The sequence below is a fragment of the Kogia breviceps genome, chromosome 5, assembly GCF_026419965.1.
Source record: "Kogia breviceps isolate mKogBre1 chromosome 5, mKogBre1 haplotype 1, whole genome shotgun sequence".
NCBI lineage: Eukaryota > Metazoa > Chordata > Mammalia > Artiodactyla > Physeteridae > Kogia > Kogia breviceps.
Genome location: NC_081314.1, coordinates 12279181 through 12297069, shown reverse-complemented (window position 1 = coordinate 12297069; position 17889 = coordinate 12279181). Strand labels below are relative to the sequence as shown.

The 17889-nt window shown below is 38.5% G+C and overlaps 1 protein-coding gene across 5 annotated transcripts in view; it reads right to left on the bottom strand.

Annotated features, from left to right (window-relative positions):
* Positions 1–17889, bottom strand: part of XRN1 (5'-3' exoribonuclease 1) — a 99106-nt gene that overhangs the window by 18141 nt on the left and 63076 nt on the right. For all 5 annotated transcript variants that reach the window (XM_059064925.2, XM_059064924.2, XM_067033627.1 and 2 more), the window contains exons 28-32: positions 11898–11954; positions 11626–11758; positions 8946–9015; positions 6301–6508; positions 4694–4789 (exon numbers count right to left, since the gene is read on the bottom strand). In XM_059064925.2, coding sequence (XP_058920908.1) covers positions 4694–4789; positions 6301–6508; positions 8946–9015; positions 11626–11758; positions 11898–11954 — 564 coding nt within the window. The remainder of the gene's footprint in view (positions 1–4693; positions 4790–6300; positions 6509–8945; positions 9016–11625; positions 11759–11897; positions 11955–17889) is intronic.

Here is a 17889-nt window from a genome sequence, read left to right as displayed (position 1 = left end):
CATGTGGGATCTTCCCAGACCAGGGCTCGAACCCATGTCCCCTGCGTTGGCAGGTGGATTCTTAACCACTGAGCCACCAGAAGCCCTTAAAGACTTTTTGAAAGAGCAGTTTTAGGTTCACACCAATTACTGAGAGGTAGGTACAGAGATTTCCACTATACCTCCCGCCCCACACATACATAGTGTTCCCAGTTATCAACATCCCCACTGGAGTGGTGCATTTGTGACAACTGATGAACCTACAATGACATATAATTGTTACCTCAAGTCCTTATTTTACACTGGGTTCACTCTTGGTGTTATATATTCTATGGGTTTGGACAAACGTGTAACGACATGTATCCATCACTATAGTATCATACAGAGCATATTCAATGCTCTAAAAATCTTCTGTGCTCCACCAATTCATCTCTCCCATTCCCAATAATCCCTGGCAACCACTGATATTTTTACTGACTCTATAGTTTTGCTTTTCCAGAAGCTTGAATACCTCTTTTAAAAAAAAAAAAAAAATCATGTTGAGTTCTCTAGAATTTGCTTATCAGATGAATTCCAGGCTGCTTATTAAGGCTTCATGGATAGAAGTGTTATATGTGGTGGCTCATAATTCTTAGAATATACAGGAGATAAAACATGGGAGTGTTCAGCTGATATAAATAATGAAATAGCACCTCATAATAAGAGATGCATACAGAAGATTCTGAGGAAATACAATATCAAGAGTGGCATTCCATCTCAAGGAAATTGGTGGTAATAGCTAGTAAACTTTTTGGCAGTGAGAGAGGAAAGGGCATCCTAAAGTGGAAGGAACAATGTAAACACATAATCTGAAATGGAAGTTACCTGTTTATGGGAAAGGGAAAGTTAGGAGACCAATCTGATTAGAACAGACCATTTTACCAAATAGTTGACATACTTATATATATAAGAACTATGCAGAGTTGGATTATAGATGGCCTAAATATTAGCTTGAGTTGAGGTTGAATTCCACTAGTATTAAACAGGAAGCCCTATACATTCTAGAGTATTTGAACAACACTATTTGAGGGCTGGAAAAGACCTCAGAGTTCATCTAAGTCCAAGCCTTAATTTTATACACGAGGCCACAGAAGCCCAGGGAAATCAGATTTGTGCAACTTGAGGCACAAAACCTGATTTCCTGATTCTGAGTCTAATACCAGATTTATCTTCACTACACTGCCACAGGGCATAAACTGAGTTCAAAAGCAGGAGTCCTTATTAATTAGATATGTTGCTCAATTATGCCATGATTGAGCAACACTGGTGAAAGGATCTTTAGGAAAGATTAGGTAGGAAGTACTATGTAAGAAGGACTAGAAAGGAAAGACATAAGAAACAGGAAGCACAGGTAGGAGGTTAATCTAGGGCTGGGATGACAATTTAAGGTCCAGTTGTAAAAACTGAGAAGGGGTAAAAAGATCTGGGGACTCAATGCAAAAAATATTAGAGAGAAGAAGCAAACATTTTTGACTTCATGCTTTTCAGATTATATGCCTGAATAAACGGCTGTGTTAGAAAATAAGGATAAGAGAAGAGGCTTTAGATGAGGTCAGTTGTGAGATATCTTGAAGTTGAGGTGATGGCGGAGCATCCATCTATACCTGTCTTCTAGAAAGCTGGAGATACTGGGTTAGATCTTGATTGAGAGGTTGGAATTAGAGACATACATTAAGTGGTAATTAGCAGAGAAGTAAGACCCAAAATCACCAGTCAAGGAATAAGGCAAAAGGGAAAAGAAAACTGTTGTGTTTTGGGGAACAGCCCCCAGTGAAAGGCTGGAAGAGCAGAGGTTAACAAAGAACCTGAACAAATAGGGAGGGAAAGGAAAGAGGAGAGACTCGGGGTAATGTTTTCTCTTAGAGCAAAACTCCTTGAAAGAATTACCCGTATTTGCTGCCTCCAATTTCTCTCTTCCTCTTTTCTCTTAAACCCACTCTAATCAGTATTTCGCTCCTATCACTTAACTGAAACTGTTCTTGTCAAGGTTCCCTCCCAATGGCCTTCGTGTGCTAAATTCTGTGCATAGTCAATTCTCAGTTTTCATCTTAATTGATCCATCAGCAGCGTTTGACACAGTTGATTACTCTGTTCTCTCTGACATCTGTTCTTCACGTGGCATCTAGAAACCACCCTTCCCTGGTTTTCTTCCCATCTCACCAGCCATTCCTTCTCAGTCTTCTTTGTGTTCCACCTAGTCTCACTGACTCTTGAAGGATGGAATGCTCTAAGGCTAAGTTGTTGAACTTTTTTCTTATCTATCCACTTTCTTGGATATAGATAAGTAGATATAGATATATACACATATATGCACACACACATATGCACATACACACATATATGTATAAGTATATGTGTGGGTGTATATACATTTATATGTATATAATGATTCCCAAATTTCTCTCTCTAGCCTGGACAACATTGATGACCTTCAGACTCAATGTCCAACTCTACATCTCCACTCAAATATCTAACTCCAATAACTCTTCTTAAATGTTTAGTATACATCTCAAACTTACCAAAATTGAACTCCTGATCTTCCCCCACAAACCTACCAGATCTGCAGTCTTTCCCATCTCAGTTAATAGCCCCTCTATCCAGACCTTAAGAGTCATGTCCTTTAATACATTCTTTCTCTTTTACCCACATATCCAATTCATCATCAGCTGGAAATCCCTTCCAAATATGTTTAGAATTTGACCACTTTTCACAGCGTCCTACTACCCTGGTCCAAGTCAATATCAACTCTATCTTGATGATTTCAGTAGTCTCTGAACTAGTCTCTGTTTCCACCTTGGTTCCTCTACATTCTATTCTCAAGATAGCAGGCAGAGTGATCCTATTAAAATATAAGTCAAATCATGTAACTCTGCTGTGCAAAACCCTCTGCTGATTCCCTATCTCACTGAGTAAAAGCCAATGTCCTTATAACGGTCCAGGAGGTCCTACATAGTATCCATCTCTTACCTCTCTAACTACATTTCCTACAACTCACCTTACTGATTCAGCCAAATGGTCTTCTCATCCTTGTGTATGCCAGGGATCACCGCCCTAACAGGGCCTTTGACTTTGTCTTGAATACCCTCCCCTCAGATATCTGTATATCCACTCCTCATTTCGTTCAAATCTTTGCTCAAATGTTACCTGAACATTCCACTTAAAACCGCAGGGCATTTCCCTGGTGGCGCAGTGGTTAAGACTCCACACTCCCAATGCAGGGGGCCCGGGTTCGATCCCTGGTCAGGGAACTAGATCCCCACATGCATGCTGCAACTTAGAGTTTGCAGGCCACAAGTAAGGAGTCTGTGTGCTGCAACTAAGCAGCCAGTAAGTTGCAACTAAAGAGCCTGTGAGCTGCATCTAAGGAACCTGCCTGCTGCAACTCAGAAGCCCACATGCCGCAACTAAGGAGCTAATGAGCTGCAACTAAGGAGCCTGCCTGCTGCAACTAAGGAGCTGATGAGCTGCAACTAAGGAGCCCGCCTGCTGCAACCAAGACCCAGCACAACCAAAATAAAATAAAAACCCCAAACCAGAAAACAAACAAATCAACAAAGCAAAAAAACAAAAACACAAAAACAAAAACCCTGCAAAACCTTGCCTTCCCCCTCCCCAAAATTCCCTATCCTGCTTCCCTGAAATTTTTCTCAAACTTATATTATTATCTAATATACCATTTTTGGGGGGTCTTATTTATTGTCCTTTCCTCCCTACAGTACTAACTGTATGAGAGCCAGGATTTTTGTTTTGTTTGCAGCTATATTCTCAGTGCATAGAACAATGCCTGACACATGGTAGGCACTTAATAAATACATGTTGAATGAATGAATGATAAAAAAGCACTCTTGAGGAATTAGCCGTATTAAATAAATAAGAGAGGAAAAGAGGGTTTAAAAATCTGGTTATGGATTACATTTATGCAGAAAGATTTACGAATGATCTAAGGAAAACTTAAAATAGCATATTGGCAGAAGTGACCTGTGTGTTGTAACTCTCACTTTTTTTTTTTTTTTTTTTACTTTGTTTAGACTATTTTTCTCACTTTATTATTTATTTAAAAACTGAAGTACAGTTGACTTACCGTGTTGCTGTCACTCTCACTTTTTGTTTACTTTACAAACATTCCCTTTGCTATTTTCCCCTCCCTAGTGCTGATGATGCCACCATCATGGGAGGACATTAGAATAAATTAGGCCCTCATGATGCAGGCTACTGGTTTATAAACCTGAGAGGACATTCCTTTTTGACCTAAGCTGAGAAGTTAGGTTAGCAAAAAATGTAGTAGGAATTCATTCCTTTTCTTTTTCCCTTTTTTTTGGTGCCTGAGTCTACTCTTTTAGCAGAATTTCTTTCCTCTTCTTAAACTCTATCAAGGAATGTGAACTTGCTCATTCACATTTAAGACAACCAACTGCCAGCATAAAGCTATACATTCAAGTGGAAGTGAATAAGTTAATGAGTGCCATTAAAGCCTTTATTAAAAAGAAAAATTGTCTACATTCTTACTCATTAGTCCAAAAACACACGTAGTCTAAGAGAACTATGAAAATTCAAGCTCAAAGTGTTATTTCTATCTTATGAGATTTCAGGAGGAAAATTAATCACTGCATACCTAAAAGAGAAATATAAAATAAATTTAAAAAAATTAAATGTCCATCAAGCAAGGTATACTAACCTTCTCTTGTAGAGGTGGCTGAAAGTGTTGAACCTTTCCAGATCCCTGTAAGGATTGCCAAATGTTGCAAAATTCATCATCATCTTTAGCAGGTACCTGGGAAAGTACAAAAAACTTCTTAAGGAAAACTGAAACGTGAAAAAATAAAGATTCAGATTAAAAATGAAATTATTTATTAAAGCTATTTAGCAGTAGACAAGATATTTAAATTTCATTATCTGTTATCTCAGTTCTTTTTTTCTGGAGCTCAGTATAGTAATCATAAAAGTATACTGCTGGAGTGAAAATGTTCTTCTACAGATGTAATTGGTTATTAAAAACTATTTAAAGCATAACAAATGCTATAAAAGATTATACTGATTCAACATCCCACCAAAAGATTTTTTTTTGGTCTTCCAGTGTACTGGCATATTATCTTATTCAAGCTAACATTTAATAATATTTATTTAAAAAATTTTTGGGACTTCCCTGGTGGCTCAGTGGTTAAGAATCCACCTCCAATGCAGGGGACACAGGTTCGATCCCTGGTCCAGGAAGATCCCACATGCCGCAGAGCAACCAAACCTGTGCACCACAACTACTGAGCCTGTGCTCTAGAGCCCATGCACTCCAACTATTGAGCCTACGTGCCCCAACTACTGAAGCCCGCATGCTCTAGGGCCCGTGTGCTGTAACTACTGAAGCCCGTGCACCTAGAGCCCGTGCTCTGCAACAAGAAAAGCCACTGCAATGAGAAGGCTACGCACCACAACAAAGCAGCCCCCGCTCGCTGCAACTAGAGAAAGCCCATATGCAGCAATGAAGACCCAATGCAGCCAAAGATAAATAAACTTAAATTTAAAAGAATTTTTTATCTTACACAAAAATAATCTGATTAAAAAAATCAGCTATTACTTATGGAGAACTGATTTCATGCATATTAAAAATCTAGAAAAATATGCACCAAAATTTGACAGTGGTTACCAACGAGATTTGAGAGGATTTTTGCTTGTTTCCTTTGTTATCATCTACTTATTTGTTTTCTAATTAGTCTATAATAAACATGTGCTTTTTGGATTAAAAAGTTTGGTTAAATGTAAAATAGATAGCTAGTGGGAAGCAGCCACATAGCACAGGGAGATCAGCTCGGTGCTTTGTGATGGGGTGGGATAGGGAGGGTGGGAGGGAGACGCAAGACGGAGGGGATATGGCGATATACGTATACATATAGCTGACTCACTTTGTTATACAGCAGCAACTAACACAACAATGTAAAGTAATTATACTCCAATAAAGATGTTTAAAAACAAAACAAAACAAAAAGTTTGGTTAAAATTGGGGGCCATGGAATTAAATAAAGTTAAGTATCTCACACAAAACAATTCAAGTTTTGCCCTCAGGAAGATGAAATAAAGGAAATCACCCATGAGTTATACGGCGGGGATTTGAAAATTGCTTTTGATAAACATGATATAGTCCTCTCCCTTACCTTTCAAATTAATGTCATTTTGTAGGAGATAATATAGGACATTTGGGTGATATAAGACAAAATAAGTGTTAGTCTACTAAGTAAATATATAAAGAGAAAACAGATATTTTCAAGATCATTATTTAAATAAAAGTCTTACTTGAGTAGGAACAAAAAGTGATTGAGGGGAATGGTTCAGACCTCCCAAATGCCCAGATGAAATTGATGAACTTGAGCTATAGTGATTCACAGCTGGTTGTGGTTTCACAATGGCTGTCAACTTCTGATTTCCTGTTTCAGAGCGACTCCCATGAGAAAGGTTCACCAAGGCACTTGTTGGCAGTCGATAACCTCTACCAGGTGAACACCTAAAAGTAAAAAGTTTTATCAGGGTCAGAGGAAATTAATACTAAAGGGAGCTAAAAGAATCAAATAATTTTGGGGTGGACAGTCTATAATCTGAATTAATAAATTACTTTTAAATTCAGTAGAGGAACTTGAAATCAGAAAGTTCTCAATTTATAAGATTTCTGTAAAGTTTCTGAATAGAGTATTCAGTGCTACTAAGTGGGGGGAAAAATGTTCTAGAGGTATAGTTGTGTGTGTAGGGGTGTGTGTGTGTGTGTGTGTGTGTGTGTGTGTGTTAGTTTGTCCTCAGAAGGCTTGCAACATAATAGCTGAGTTAACCAAAAATTCATGAATTAAATGTCAAACTTCTTTAAAAGGTTATGAAGCTACCCAGTGTGGAGCTAGTATGGCTCTACCTACGCAACAGGGCAAATGTTAGCTTTGATCACTTTTGTCTCCTGATCAATTGTTGAGTCCAGCTCTTTTTATCCTCATCTTCCCATCTTAATGTTCTAGAACTGGGAAGGCTAAGAGACAAGTATTTGTGATTTCCTTCCTTCCTGGCCTTGATAAAAGTGTTTAGATATTAAAATAAGCCTTCTCTGGTCAAAAGTTTTCAACTCTATAACCTCTTTAGAATGTAATTTTCTTATATTCTGAGATCATGGGGAAGTAGAATTCTTTCATGAGAAATCTTTGTAAGATTTCTAGAAAATATTTTTGTGAGAACTATAGTTTAAGATTCTGCATGATAGAAATGAATATATTGCAGGCATGTAATCTTTTACACAGCTCTCAGTCAAGAAATCCAGTGTCCCTACCTAGGAGAGGGAAAAAAAAACCCTGAGAAAAAAAGTTAATCAACTTAAAAATATATTTCAAAGTTATTTCGCCTAAAGTTATTGGTAATCAAACATTTTCATGAAAAATAAAATCAGATACGGGATCCAGACCCTGCTGCTGCATTTAAGAGTGCAGACAGTAAAGTCTTTGGGTAATAGGCACATTCAAGTTACAAAACAATAATAGTATTCTGAATGTGATCACTACTTATAAGGACTGAAGATTGTGATTTTATGCAAATAGGCTAAATAAGAGTAACTAATTTTTTACTTTAATTACCACTAATCAAAACAGAGGAGAAAAAGAAACTAAGCTAACTTCAGTTCAGTTTTCCAGTTGGTGTTTAGAAGGGAGAAAGGAAAACTGGAAAGGATTTCATTTAACACTCACAATCACCTAGTGAAGTGCACATCTTCATTATAGATGAGGAAATTGAGGGTCAGAATGCTTTTAACTAACCTACCTAAGGTAACACAAAGGCTAAGTGAAAGAGCCCACACTTTCTAATATTCCATGGCATCTCTCATTCTAACATGATCTTTTTCCTAAAACTTTAAACTTTCTTTCTATTAATGCTCCCCCAAATAGATTAATTTCTATTAATTAATTTCTATTAATTAAAAATAGATTAATTTCTATTAATGCTCCCCAAAATAACAAGTCTCCGCCATGTTAAATTAAAAACAAACAATCCAATCCTCTTCCTTTAAACCTGATCACCCCCAGTTATCTTTTCTCTCCTTCATGGTCAAACTTCTCAAGGGTCAGCTCAGTTTCTTGCCTCCCTTGTTACACCTGCCATTCACTCCTCAAACCAACCCAATCTAGCTTGAGCACCCACAACTCCACTAAAACAAATGACAAAGACTTAAAATGTCACTCAATTCAAAGAACGTTTCTATTCCTCAAGTTATTTAACCATAAAAAAAAAGCAAATCTGATCATGTCACATTTCTGTTTTTGATGGCTTCACATTGCTTTAATGATAAAGACCAAGATACCAAGATCCTTAGCATTTCCTGAAAGTGGCTTACCAGTTCCTGCACAGTGTGGTCCTTGCTCTTCTCCCTTACTCTAATCTTACACAGTTGCTGAAGTTGACACACCTGCATTCTTTTGGTTTTTAAATGAGACAATGTCCTCTGTTGCATATGCTATTCTTTCTTCCTGACCACTTGTCACTCTTCCTCCAGTTACCTATTCTTCATGTCCCATTTTAAACGTCACTGCTTAAAGAAAGCCTTTCTAGAACTCTCAGAACAGATCACACTCTTATACAGACACCTGAAATACTTCTTCCCAGCACTTGTCACATTTTAATTAAAAAATTAATATTGTAGTAAGTTAATTATTGGGTTGGCCAAAAAGTTCGTTCAGGTTTTTGGTCCCATCATACGGAAAACCCGAACAAACTTTTTGGCCAACCCAATGTATCCCCCGCTACTAAAATGAAAGCTCCATGAGGGTAGAAATCATGTCTGTCTTACTCACTGGTAGCAAGTATGACGTCTTGTACATACTAGGAACTGAAATTGTGGACAAATAAACAAGTAATGTAGCTATTGGCCACATGGGCATATTTACAAAGTGAAATTATCATCTGGAAATACAAACCTTATTGTTAAACCTCCAGGAAATTCTTCATCAAATAACACTTCAAATAGTACATCAGCTTCTCTATTAGCTGTTTAAAAAAGAGAGAGACTGAAAAATCATACGCTGAAAGAAAAATCAGCATGTAAGTTTTTGGGGTATAAGAAGCATTATAACTATCAATACAGAGAGTGAATGAAAAGAAAATAAGCTCACAGATGACCTTACTGGTATTAACTTAAAGTAAAATAATACTATTTTAAATTAGACGCTGTGAGAATTAATTATGTTTTTCTCTCTGTTTTGGTGTATGTTGGAAATTATTCATAAAAAGAGAGTTAATAAAAGAGATAACTTTGGAATTTTCAGTTTAGAAGGTCTTACAATCAGACAAAGGAAATGAAGATTTGAAGACATGGCAGTAATGAGAGGAACGGAATGGAGAGAACAGATATACTACTAGATAGAACTGGCAGGAGTTTGTGACCTGTGTAGACAAAAAGAACAGAGGTGTCAAAGATTACTCCAAAGTTCTGGCTGAGATGACTTGGTAGATAATGGATGGCATGACTGAGACATGAGACACGTGAGAAAGACTGTGGTGCAATAAACTTAAGGAGGAACAGAAAATAATAAATTTTGGCAGAGAGGATGATGGCATATAACTGGAAAGTTTAAATTTACTAAAATGCCAAGATAAAGTGAAATAATTAGCTATAATAATATTTGAATTCTAAGCCCAAATTAATAATAGAGACTATCACATAACTTCAGAATTGACTCTCTCTCTCTCTCCCCATCTCTATCCCCACCCCTTTCCATGCTATTGGTTCTGTTTCTCGGGAAAATGCTAATACCATACCTGATACTATGTTAGGGGTTGGGGGATGTTTCCCTCATTCTTGGTCCCTCATTGCCCAATGAAACCAGGCCTGCAGGGCTTACTCATTCTCCCCATCTGGCTGTACCTTTCACCTGACACTTTTACCTAAAATCTAAACCCAAGAAAGTGGGGCTCAATGGGAGGCAGGAGTTTCTCCTCTGAAGGCCTAAGGTCCACTTTCTAAGTTCCTGTTTCCCGTCTGAGGGAGAAGCCACTTACTCAAAAGATTATTGACAAGAGGATTGTTCACCCCCTTTAGTGGAGATGACTACAGAGATGAGGTATCAGCTGAAGGCAGTAAGACAAAGATTTCCCTTTATATTCCACGTCCATGGCAGACATGGTTAATCAATGACAGCGCTTTTTCCACTCAGAGTAGGTGTAGCTTTAAAATTTTTGTCAAGACAAAATTCCAAGTGGTCACTACTACTGATAGGGGTTGTCAGAAGAAAGGAAACTTCTATGTTACCAGAGTCCTAAGGCTTTTTCAGGACAATCTAATTAGAGTACAATCCAATAAGCTCAACATTTGAACTGCCAATGCCTGAGGCTGAACAGATAGCAGCAGGAGGGTTGCTTCATTGCACCCATCTGACCCTTACCATACTTAGCCTGGGCTTAACCTGCTTAACCTTCCCGCCTCCATTTTCAGCACCAGAAATGTATCCAAAAAAATTCAAAGAAAAATCAGGGAGGAAAATTCTCTTTTAGAGTCAGACCCCAAGAAGATGTGCAAATGTGGAGAACCACTGCTCAAAGTTAGAAAAGAATCAGGGCAAAGAGTTCAAATTCCAGCTCCGCCACTTATTTGTATAAATTCAGGCAAGTCACTTAAACTCTTAGGCGAGGGAATAATATCTCCCTCTCAGGTGGTTGGGAGGGTTAAATGCAAAATGTAAAAGTGCAGAGCACACTGTTGGCAATAAATAAGCAGCTCTCTTAGGCTCATGGCCTGTCTGCTCTTCCTTCTTTCTGGCAGTGAGACCAAGGTTGAGTGCCTGGGATATGGAGGGACAGTGCTGTCAGCACTCTGACCTCTAGGTACCTGATTTGCTGCTTCATGTTGGGTTGACATTTTTTTGAATCTATGTTGCAAAGCTCCTCACTCCAGGCATCCCTTTGAGGCATTTTTAGATCCTTAGCTAATTCTTCCCTTTTCTTACCATAATCTCATTTTTCTTTCTTTTTTTTTTTTGTAAAAAACACATAATATAAAATTTATCATTGTAACCATTTTTAAATGTATAGTATTGTAGTGTTAACTATATGCACATTGTTGTACAACAGATTGATAGGTCTGCTTTACATACAATATCTAGTTGTATTCATAAAATTCAAATAAATATGCAAATCTTTTAACCACAAATAAGCTGATGCATCATGTTTGTTTATTTCTCCACAGATACCAAGGGATTACAGTGACAATTAAGGTAAAGTGCTGAACAACCTTAGATGAAACCTGATGAAATGTTTCTCTTAGTTTCACCTGATGAAATGTTTCTCTTAGTTTCATGAAAACACATGTATGTATTCTCACCAAGGTTTTAGATAATTTTAATGTGTTATACATAAGCTACCAAATTTTCAGCAGCTGTTCCTCAACTTCCCCACGTTTTAGTCACTTCCCAGATGATTACACAAGATAGAGAAGAATTTTTTCTGAAATCTAAAGCTGGAAAAAACTTAACTAAAACATAAAAGGATTTAGTGTTTTTCCTGATTTATAGTTGCTTTCTGCTTACATATAAGACACACAAGTTTGTATTTCACTCTACAATATAAACGCAGTTGGAGACACGTCAAGTATTGAGTTATTACCCCCTTTAATTCCTATGATGGTGCCCCGAAGGCCAACTGGAACGGAAAAGTTCTCTCTCACATTTACAACTCGGTCAAAGAGACGAAATTCTGCATCCCGATCAGGAATGACTCCATGTTGCTGTTCTAAAGGCTGAAGAGAAGAAAAATTTAATTATCATTATTAACTCTAATTTTAAGAAGTTTTTCTACGAATGTATTGAAAACATTTTGTTCCTTCTATACTTTCAAAGCAAAAACAACAACTTTGAATTCTCTGACAGAAAACTTACTCTGTATAGCAAATGGGGCTTCACTGTCACTCGAACCTTCTTATTATTCTTTCTTTGCTGAGGAAAGAAGAATTTGAAAATATTTTTAAAATATTAAAATTTAAAATTATTATTCAGTATTTGGACATGGCTGAATGTTAAAAGGCCAAGAGAAATGAGTAGCAAGCAAGGATGAATAAATAAATTCTTATATTTTTTAAAGTAAAATTTTTCTGTTGATATATAAGACATATAGAAAAATGCAAACTTATAAGTATAAAATCTGATGAATTTTTATAGTATGAGCATATCTATGTATATCCACACTCAGTTCAAGAAACAGAACACATTGGGCTTCCCTGGTGGCGCAGTGGTTGAGAATCCGCCTGCAGATGCAGGGGACACGGGTTCGTGCCCTGGTCCGGGAAGATCCCACATGCCGCGGAGCGGCTGGGCCTGTGAGCCATGGCCGCTGAGCCTGCGCGTCCGGAGCCTGTGCTCCGCAACGGGAGAGGCCACAACAGTGAGAGGCCCGCGTACCACCAAAAAAAAAAAAAAAAAAAAAGAAACAGAACACTACTAAACACAACATAAAAGACCCTGAAAAAAGAAATTAAAAATAGGGAACGGGCTTCCCTGGTGGCGCAGTGGTTGAGAATCTGCCTGCCGATGCAGGGGACACGGGTTCGTGCCCTGGTCCAGGAAGATCCCACATGCTGTGGAGTGGCTGAGTCCGTGAGCCATGGCTACTGAGAGACGCCACAACAGTGAGAGGCCCATGTACCGCAAAAAAAAAAAAAAAAAAAAAAAAAAAAATAGGGAACACTTGTATTGTCTTCCAGTTACTACCCCTCCCCAATGTAACCTTATTTCTAACACTAAAGATTATACTTGTCAGTTTTGAACTTTATGTAAATGCTATCCTATTCGAATGCTTTTTTATCCTAAGAAGAATTGTATATAATGGTCAATAAAGATGAACAGTAAAGGAAAAACAGGTATAAAGTATTGACCTATGTCAATACTTTGGGTTTTGTGGCTACTTATAAAAATTAAGGTAACATTCATACAAAGTCTTTGCTTTTGGAAACTGGCTTTGGTGTTTAAATTCTTGACTATCTAAAAATGCTGGAAGAAGAGTTTTCTCCTCTATTTGCTACTTGTTAATTCTGTGACCTCACACTTAAGCACAAGCTTCCTTCAATCTGTAAGATGGAAATAATATTACCTGTTCCACCTAATAAAAATGTAAGAATAGGAGTCAAGATGGCAGTGTGGGAAGATGCCAAGTTAGCATCGCCCCACAATTAGGGTGCCTGCCGGCTGCTGGTGGGGGACCCTGACGCCCAAGGAGACAGGAGGAACCCCCAAATGAACTGGTAGGACATGGGAGAACTCAGGGGGGAGGAGAAGTGGAGGCCTGACAGGATCGGCACCCCTGAGGCCAGGGAGATCAGGAGAGGCAGGCGGGAGGGGCCCTCTGGGAGTAGTGGGAGAGGAGCGGAGGGTGTTTGCCCCGCCCACACGGGCACAGGGAGCCTGCTGAGCTCCCAGGCTGGACCCTGCTCTCCAAAGCCCCCTCCAGGCTGTGTGGGTCCTTGGGGGCACAGGAGGGAGGCCGGGGAGGATCAGAAGAGGCAGGCAGGAGGGGCCCTCCAGGAGGAGTGGGAGGGGAGCAGAGGGAGTTTGCCCCTCCCACTCAAGCTCAGGGAGCCTGCTGGGTTCCCAGGTGAGGCCCCTGCCCTTTGAGACCAGGGGTGGGGAGCATGCCTGGGCCCCTCCTGTTCCTTTGAGCCTAAGCTCCATCCCCCACCCCACACAGCCCTGAGGGCCTTTTCTGGCCCTCTGGGTCCTAAGCACAGGCCCCACCCACTGCCCAAACCTTGCCCTTGCCTAGGCCCCACCCTCCACAGCCAAAGCCTCCACCCCTGCCTTTTTTTTCCCCTCTTTTCCCTCCGCCTCTTTTTTACAATTGTACTGTTGTACCAGTTGTTGATTCATCTCTATTTTTATTTTTATATTCTTTCTAACATATCTGTTAGCTTCCTAGTCTAATTTTATCTTTTACTTTGTTATTGTTCTCTCTCTTTTTTTTTGCCACCCCATTTGGCTTGCGGGATCTTGGTTCATGAGCCGGGGGGTCAGGCTGAAGCTCCTGTGGTGGGAGTTCCGTGACGGAACCACTGGACTAACAGAGAACCTCAGACCCCAGGGAATATTCATCGGAGTGAGGTCTCATGGAGTTCCTCATCTCAGTACCAAGACCCAGCTCTACCCAACAGCCTACAAACTCCAGTGTTGGAAGCCTCAGGTCAAACAACCAGTAAGACAGGAACACAATCCCGCTCATTAAAAAAAGAGAGAGAGATGGCAAAAACATATGTCACAGACGAAAGAGCAAGGTAAAAAACCTACAAGACCAAATAAATGAAGAGGAAATAGGCAATCTACCTGAAAGAGAATTCAGAGTAATGATAGTAAAGATGAACCAGAATCTCAGAACCAGAATGGAGGCATGGATTGAGAAAATACAAGAAATGTTTAACAAAGATCTAGAAGAACTAACGAACAAACAAACAGAGATGAACACAACACAATAACTGAAATGAAAAATACACTAGAAGGAATCAGTAACAGAGTAACTAAGACAGAAGAACAAATAGGTGAGCTGGAAGACAAAATGGTGGAAATAACTGCCGAGCAGCAGAATAAAGAAAAAAGAATGAAAAGAATTGAAGAGAATCTCAGAAACCTCTGGAACAACACTAAATTCACCAACAATCGAATTATAGGGGTCCCAGAAGAAGAAGAGAAAAAGAAAGGGACTGAGAAAATATTTGAAGAGATTATACTCAAAAACTTCCCTAACGTGGGAAAGGAAACAGTCACCCAAGTCCAAGAAGCACAGAGAGTTCCACACAGGATAAACTCTAGGAAAAACACACCAAGACACATACATATTAATCAAACTAACAAAAGTTAAATTCAAAGAAAAAATATTAAAAGCAGCAAGGGAAAACCAAAAAATAACATAAAAAGGAATCCCCATAAGGTTATCAGCTGATTTTTCAGCAGAAACTCTTCAGGCCAGAAGGGAGTGGCAGGATACACTTAAAGTGATGAAAGAGAAAAACCTACAACCAAGATTACTCTACCCAGCAAGGATCTCATTCAGATTCGATGGAGAAATCAAAAGCTTTTCAGACAAACAAAAGCTAAGAGAATTCAGCACCACCAAATCAGCTTTACAACAAATGCTAAAGAAACTTCTCTAGGTGGAAAACACAAGAGAAGAAAAAGACCCACAAAAACAAATCCAAACAATTAAGAAAATGGTAATAGGAACATCATAGTGATAATAACCTTGAATGTAAATGGATTAAATGCCCCAACCCAAAGACACAGACTGGCTGAATATATACAAAAATAAGACCCATACATATGCTGTCTACAAGAGACCCACTTCAGACCTAGGGACACATACAGACTGAAAGTGAAGGGATGGAAAAAGATATTCCATGCAAATGGAAATCAAAAGACAGTTGGAGTAGCAATACTTGTGTCTGACAAAACACACTTTAAAATAAAGACTGTTACAAGATATAACGAGGGACACTACATAATGATCAAAGGATCAATCCAAGAAGAAGATATAACAATCATAAATGTTTATGGGGCTTCCCTGGTGTCACAGTGGTTAAGAATCTGCCTGCCAATGCAGGGGACACGGGTTCGAGCCCTGGCCTGGGAAGATTCCACATGCCGCAGAGCAACTAAGCCCGTGTGCCACAAGTACTGAGCCTGTACTCTAGAGCCCATGAGCCACAACTACTGAGCCCGTGTGCCACAACTACTGAGCCCGCAAGCCTAGAGCCCATGCTCCACAGCAAGAGAAGCCACTATAATGAGAAGCCCATGCACCACGAAGAGTAGCACTCGCTTGCTGCTACTAGAGTAAGCCCACTAACAGCAACGAAGACCCAATGCAGCCAAAAATAAAGTAAAAAAAAAAAATGTTTATGCATCCAACATAGGAGCACCTCAATACATTAAGGCAAATGCTAACAAACACAAAAGGAGAAATCGACAGTAACACAATAGTAGGGGACTTTAACACCCCACTTACACCAATGGAAAGATCATCCAAACAGAAAATAAATAAGGAAACACAAGCTTTCAATAACACAATAGACCAGGTAGATTTAATTGATATTTATAGAACATTCCACCCAAAAGTGGGAGAATACACTTTCTTCTCAAGTACACATGGAACATTCTCCAGGATAGATCACATCTTAGGTCACAAATCAAGCCCCAGAAAATTTAAGAAAATTGAAATTGTATCAAGCATCTTTTCTGACCACAATGTTATGAGATTGGAAATCAATTACAGGAAAAAAAAAACTGTAAAAAACACAAATACATGGAGGTTAAACAGTGCACTACTAAATAACCAAGAGATCACTGAAGAAATCAAAGAAGAAATCAAAAAATACATGGAAACAAATGACAATGAAAACGCGATGACCCAAAACCTATGGGATGCAGCAAAAGCAGTTCTAAGAGGGAAGTTTATAGCAATTCAATCTCACCTCAAGAAACGAGAAAAATCTCAAATAAACAATCTAACCTCACACTGAAAACAATTACAGAAAGAAGAATAAAAAAAACCCAAAGTCAGTAGAAGGAAAGAAATCATAAAAATCAGAGCAGAAATAAATGAAATAGAAATGAAGAAAACAATAGCAAAGATCAATAAAACTAAAAGTTGGTTTTTTGAGAAGATAAACAAAATTGATAAACCCTTAGCCAGACTCATCAAGAAAAAAAGGGAGAGGATACAAATCAGTAAAATTAGAAATGCAAAGGAGAAATCAAAACTGACACTCCAGAAATACAAAGGATTATAAGAGACTACTACAAACAACTATATGCCAATAAAAGGGACAACCATGAAGAAATGGACAAATTCTTGGAAAGGTACAATTTTCCAAGACTAAACCAGGAAGAATTAGAAAATATAAACAAACCAATCACAAGCACTGAAATTGAAACCGTAATTTAAAATCTTCCAACGAACAAAAGTCCAGGACCAGATGGCTTCACAGGCAAATTCCATTGAACATTTAGAGAAGAGCTAACACCGATCCTTTTCAAACTCTTCCAAAAAATTGCAGAGGGAGAAACACTCCCAAATTCATTCTACGAAGCTACCATCACCCTGATATCAATACCAGAAAAAGATATCACAAAAAAAGAAAATTATAGACCAATATACTGATGAACATAGATGCAAAAATCTTGAAGAAAATACTAGCAAGCAGAATTCAACAACACATTAAAAGGATCATACACCATGGTCAAGTGGGATTTATCCCAGGGATGCAAGGATTCTTCAATATATGCAAATCAGTCAATGTGATACACCACATTAACAAATTAAGGAATAAAAACTATATGATCATCTCAACAGATGCAGAAAAAGCTTTTGACAAAATTCAACACCCATTTAGGATAAAAACTCTCCAGAAAATTGGCATAGAGGGAACCTACCTCAACATAGTAAGGGTCATATATGACAAACCCACAGCAAGCATCATGCTCAATGGTGAAAAACTGAAAGCATTTCCACTAAGATCAGGGACAAAGAAGGATGTCCACTCTTGCCACTCTTATTCAACATAGTTTTGGAAATCCTAGCCACGGCAATCAGAGAAGGAAAAGAAATAAAAGGAATGCAAATTGGAAAAGAAGAAGTCAAACTGTCACTGTTTGCAGATGACATGATACTATACATAGAAAATCCTAAAGATGTCAGCAGAAAACTACTAGAAATAATAATCAATGAATTTGGTAAGGCTGCAGGATACAAAGTTAATGCACAGAAATCTCTGGCATTCCTATACACCAACAACAAAATATCAGAAAGAGAAATTAAGGAAACAATACCATTTACCATCACAACAAAAAGAATAAAATACCTCGGAATAAACCTGCCTAAGGAGGCATAAGA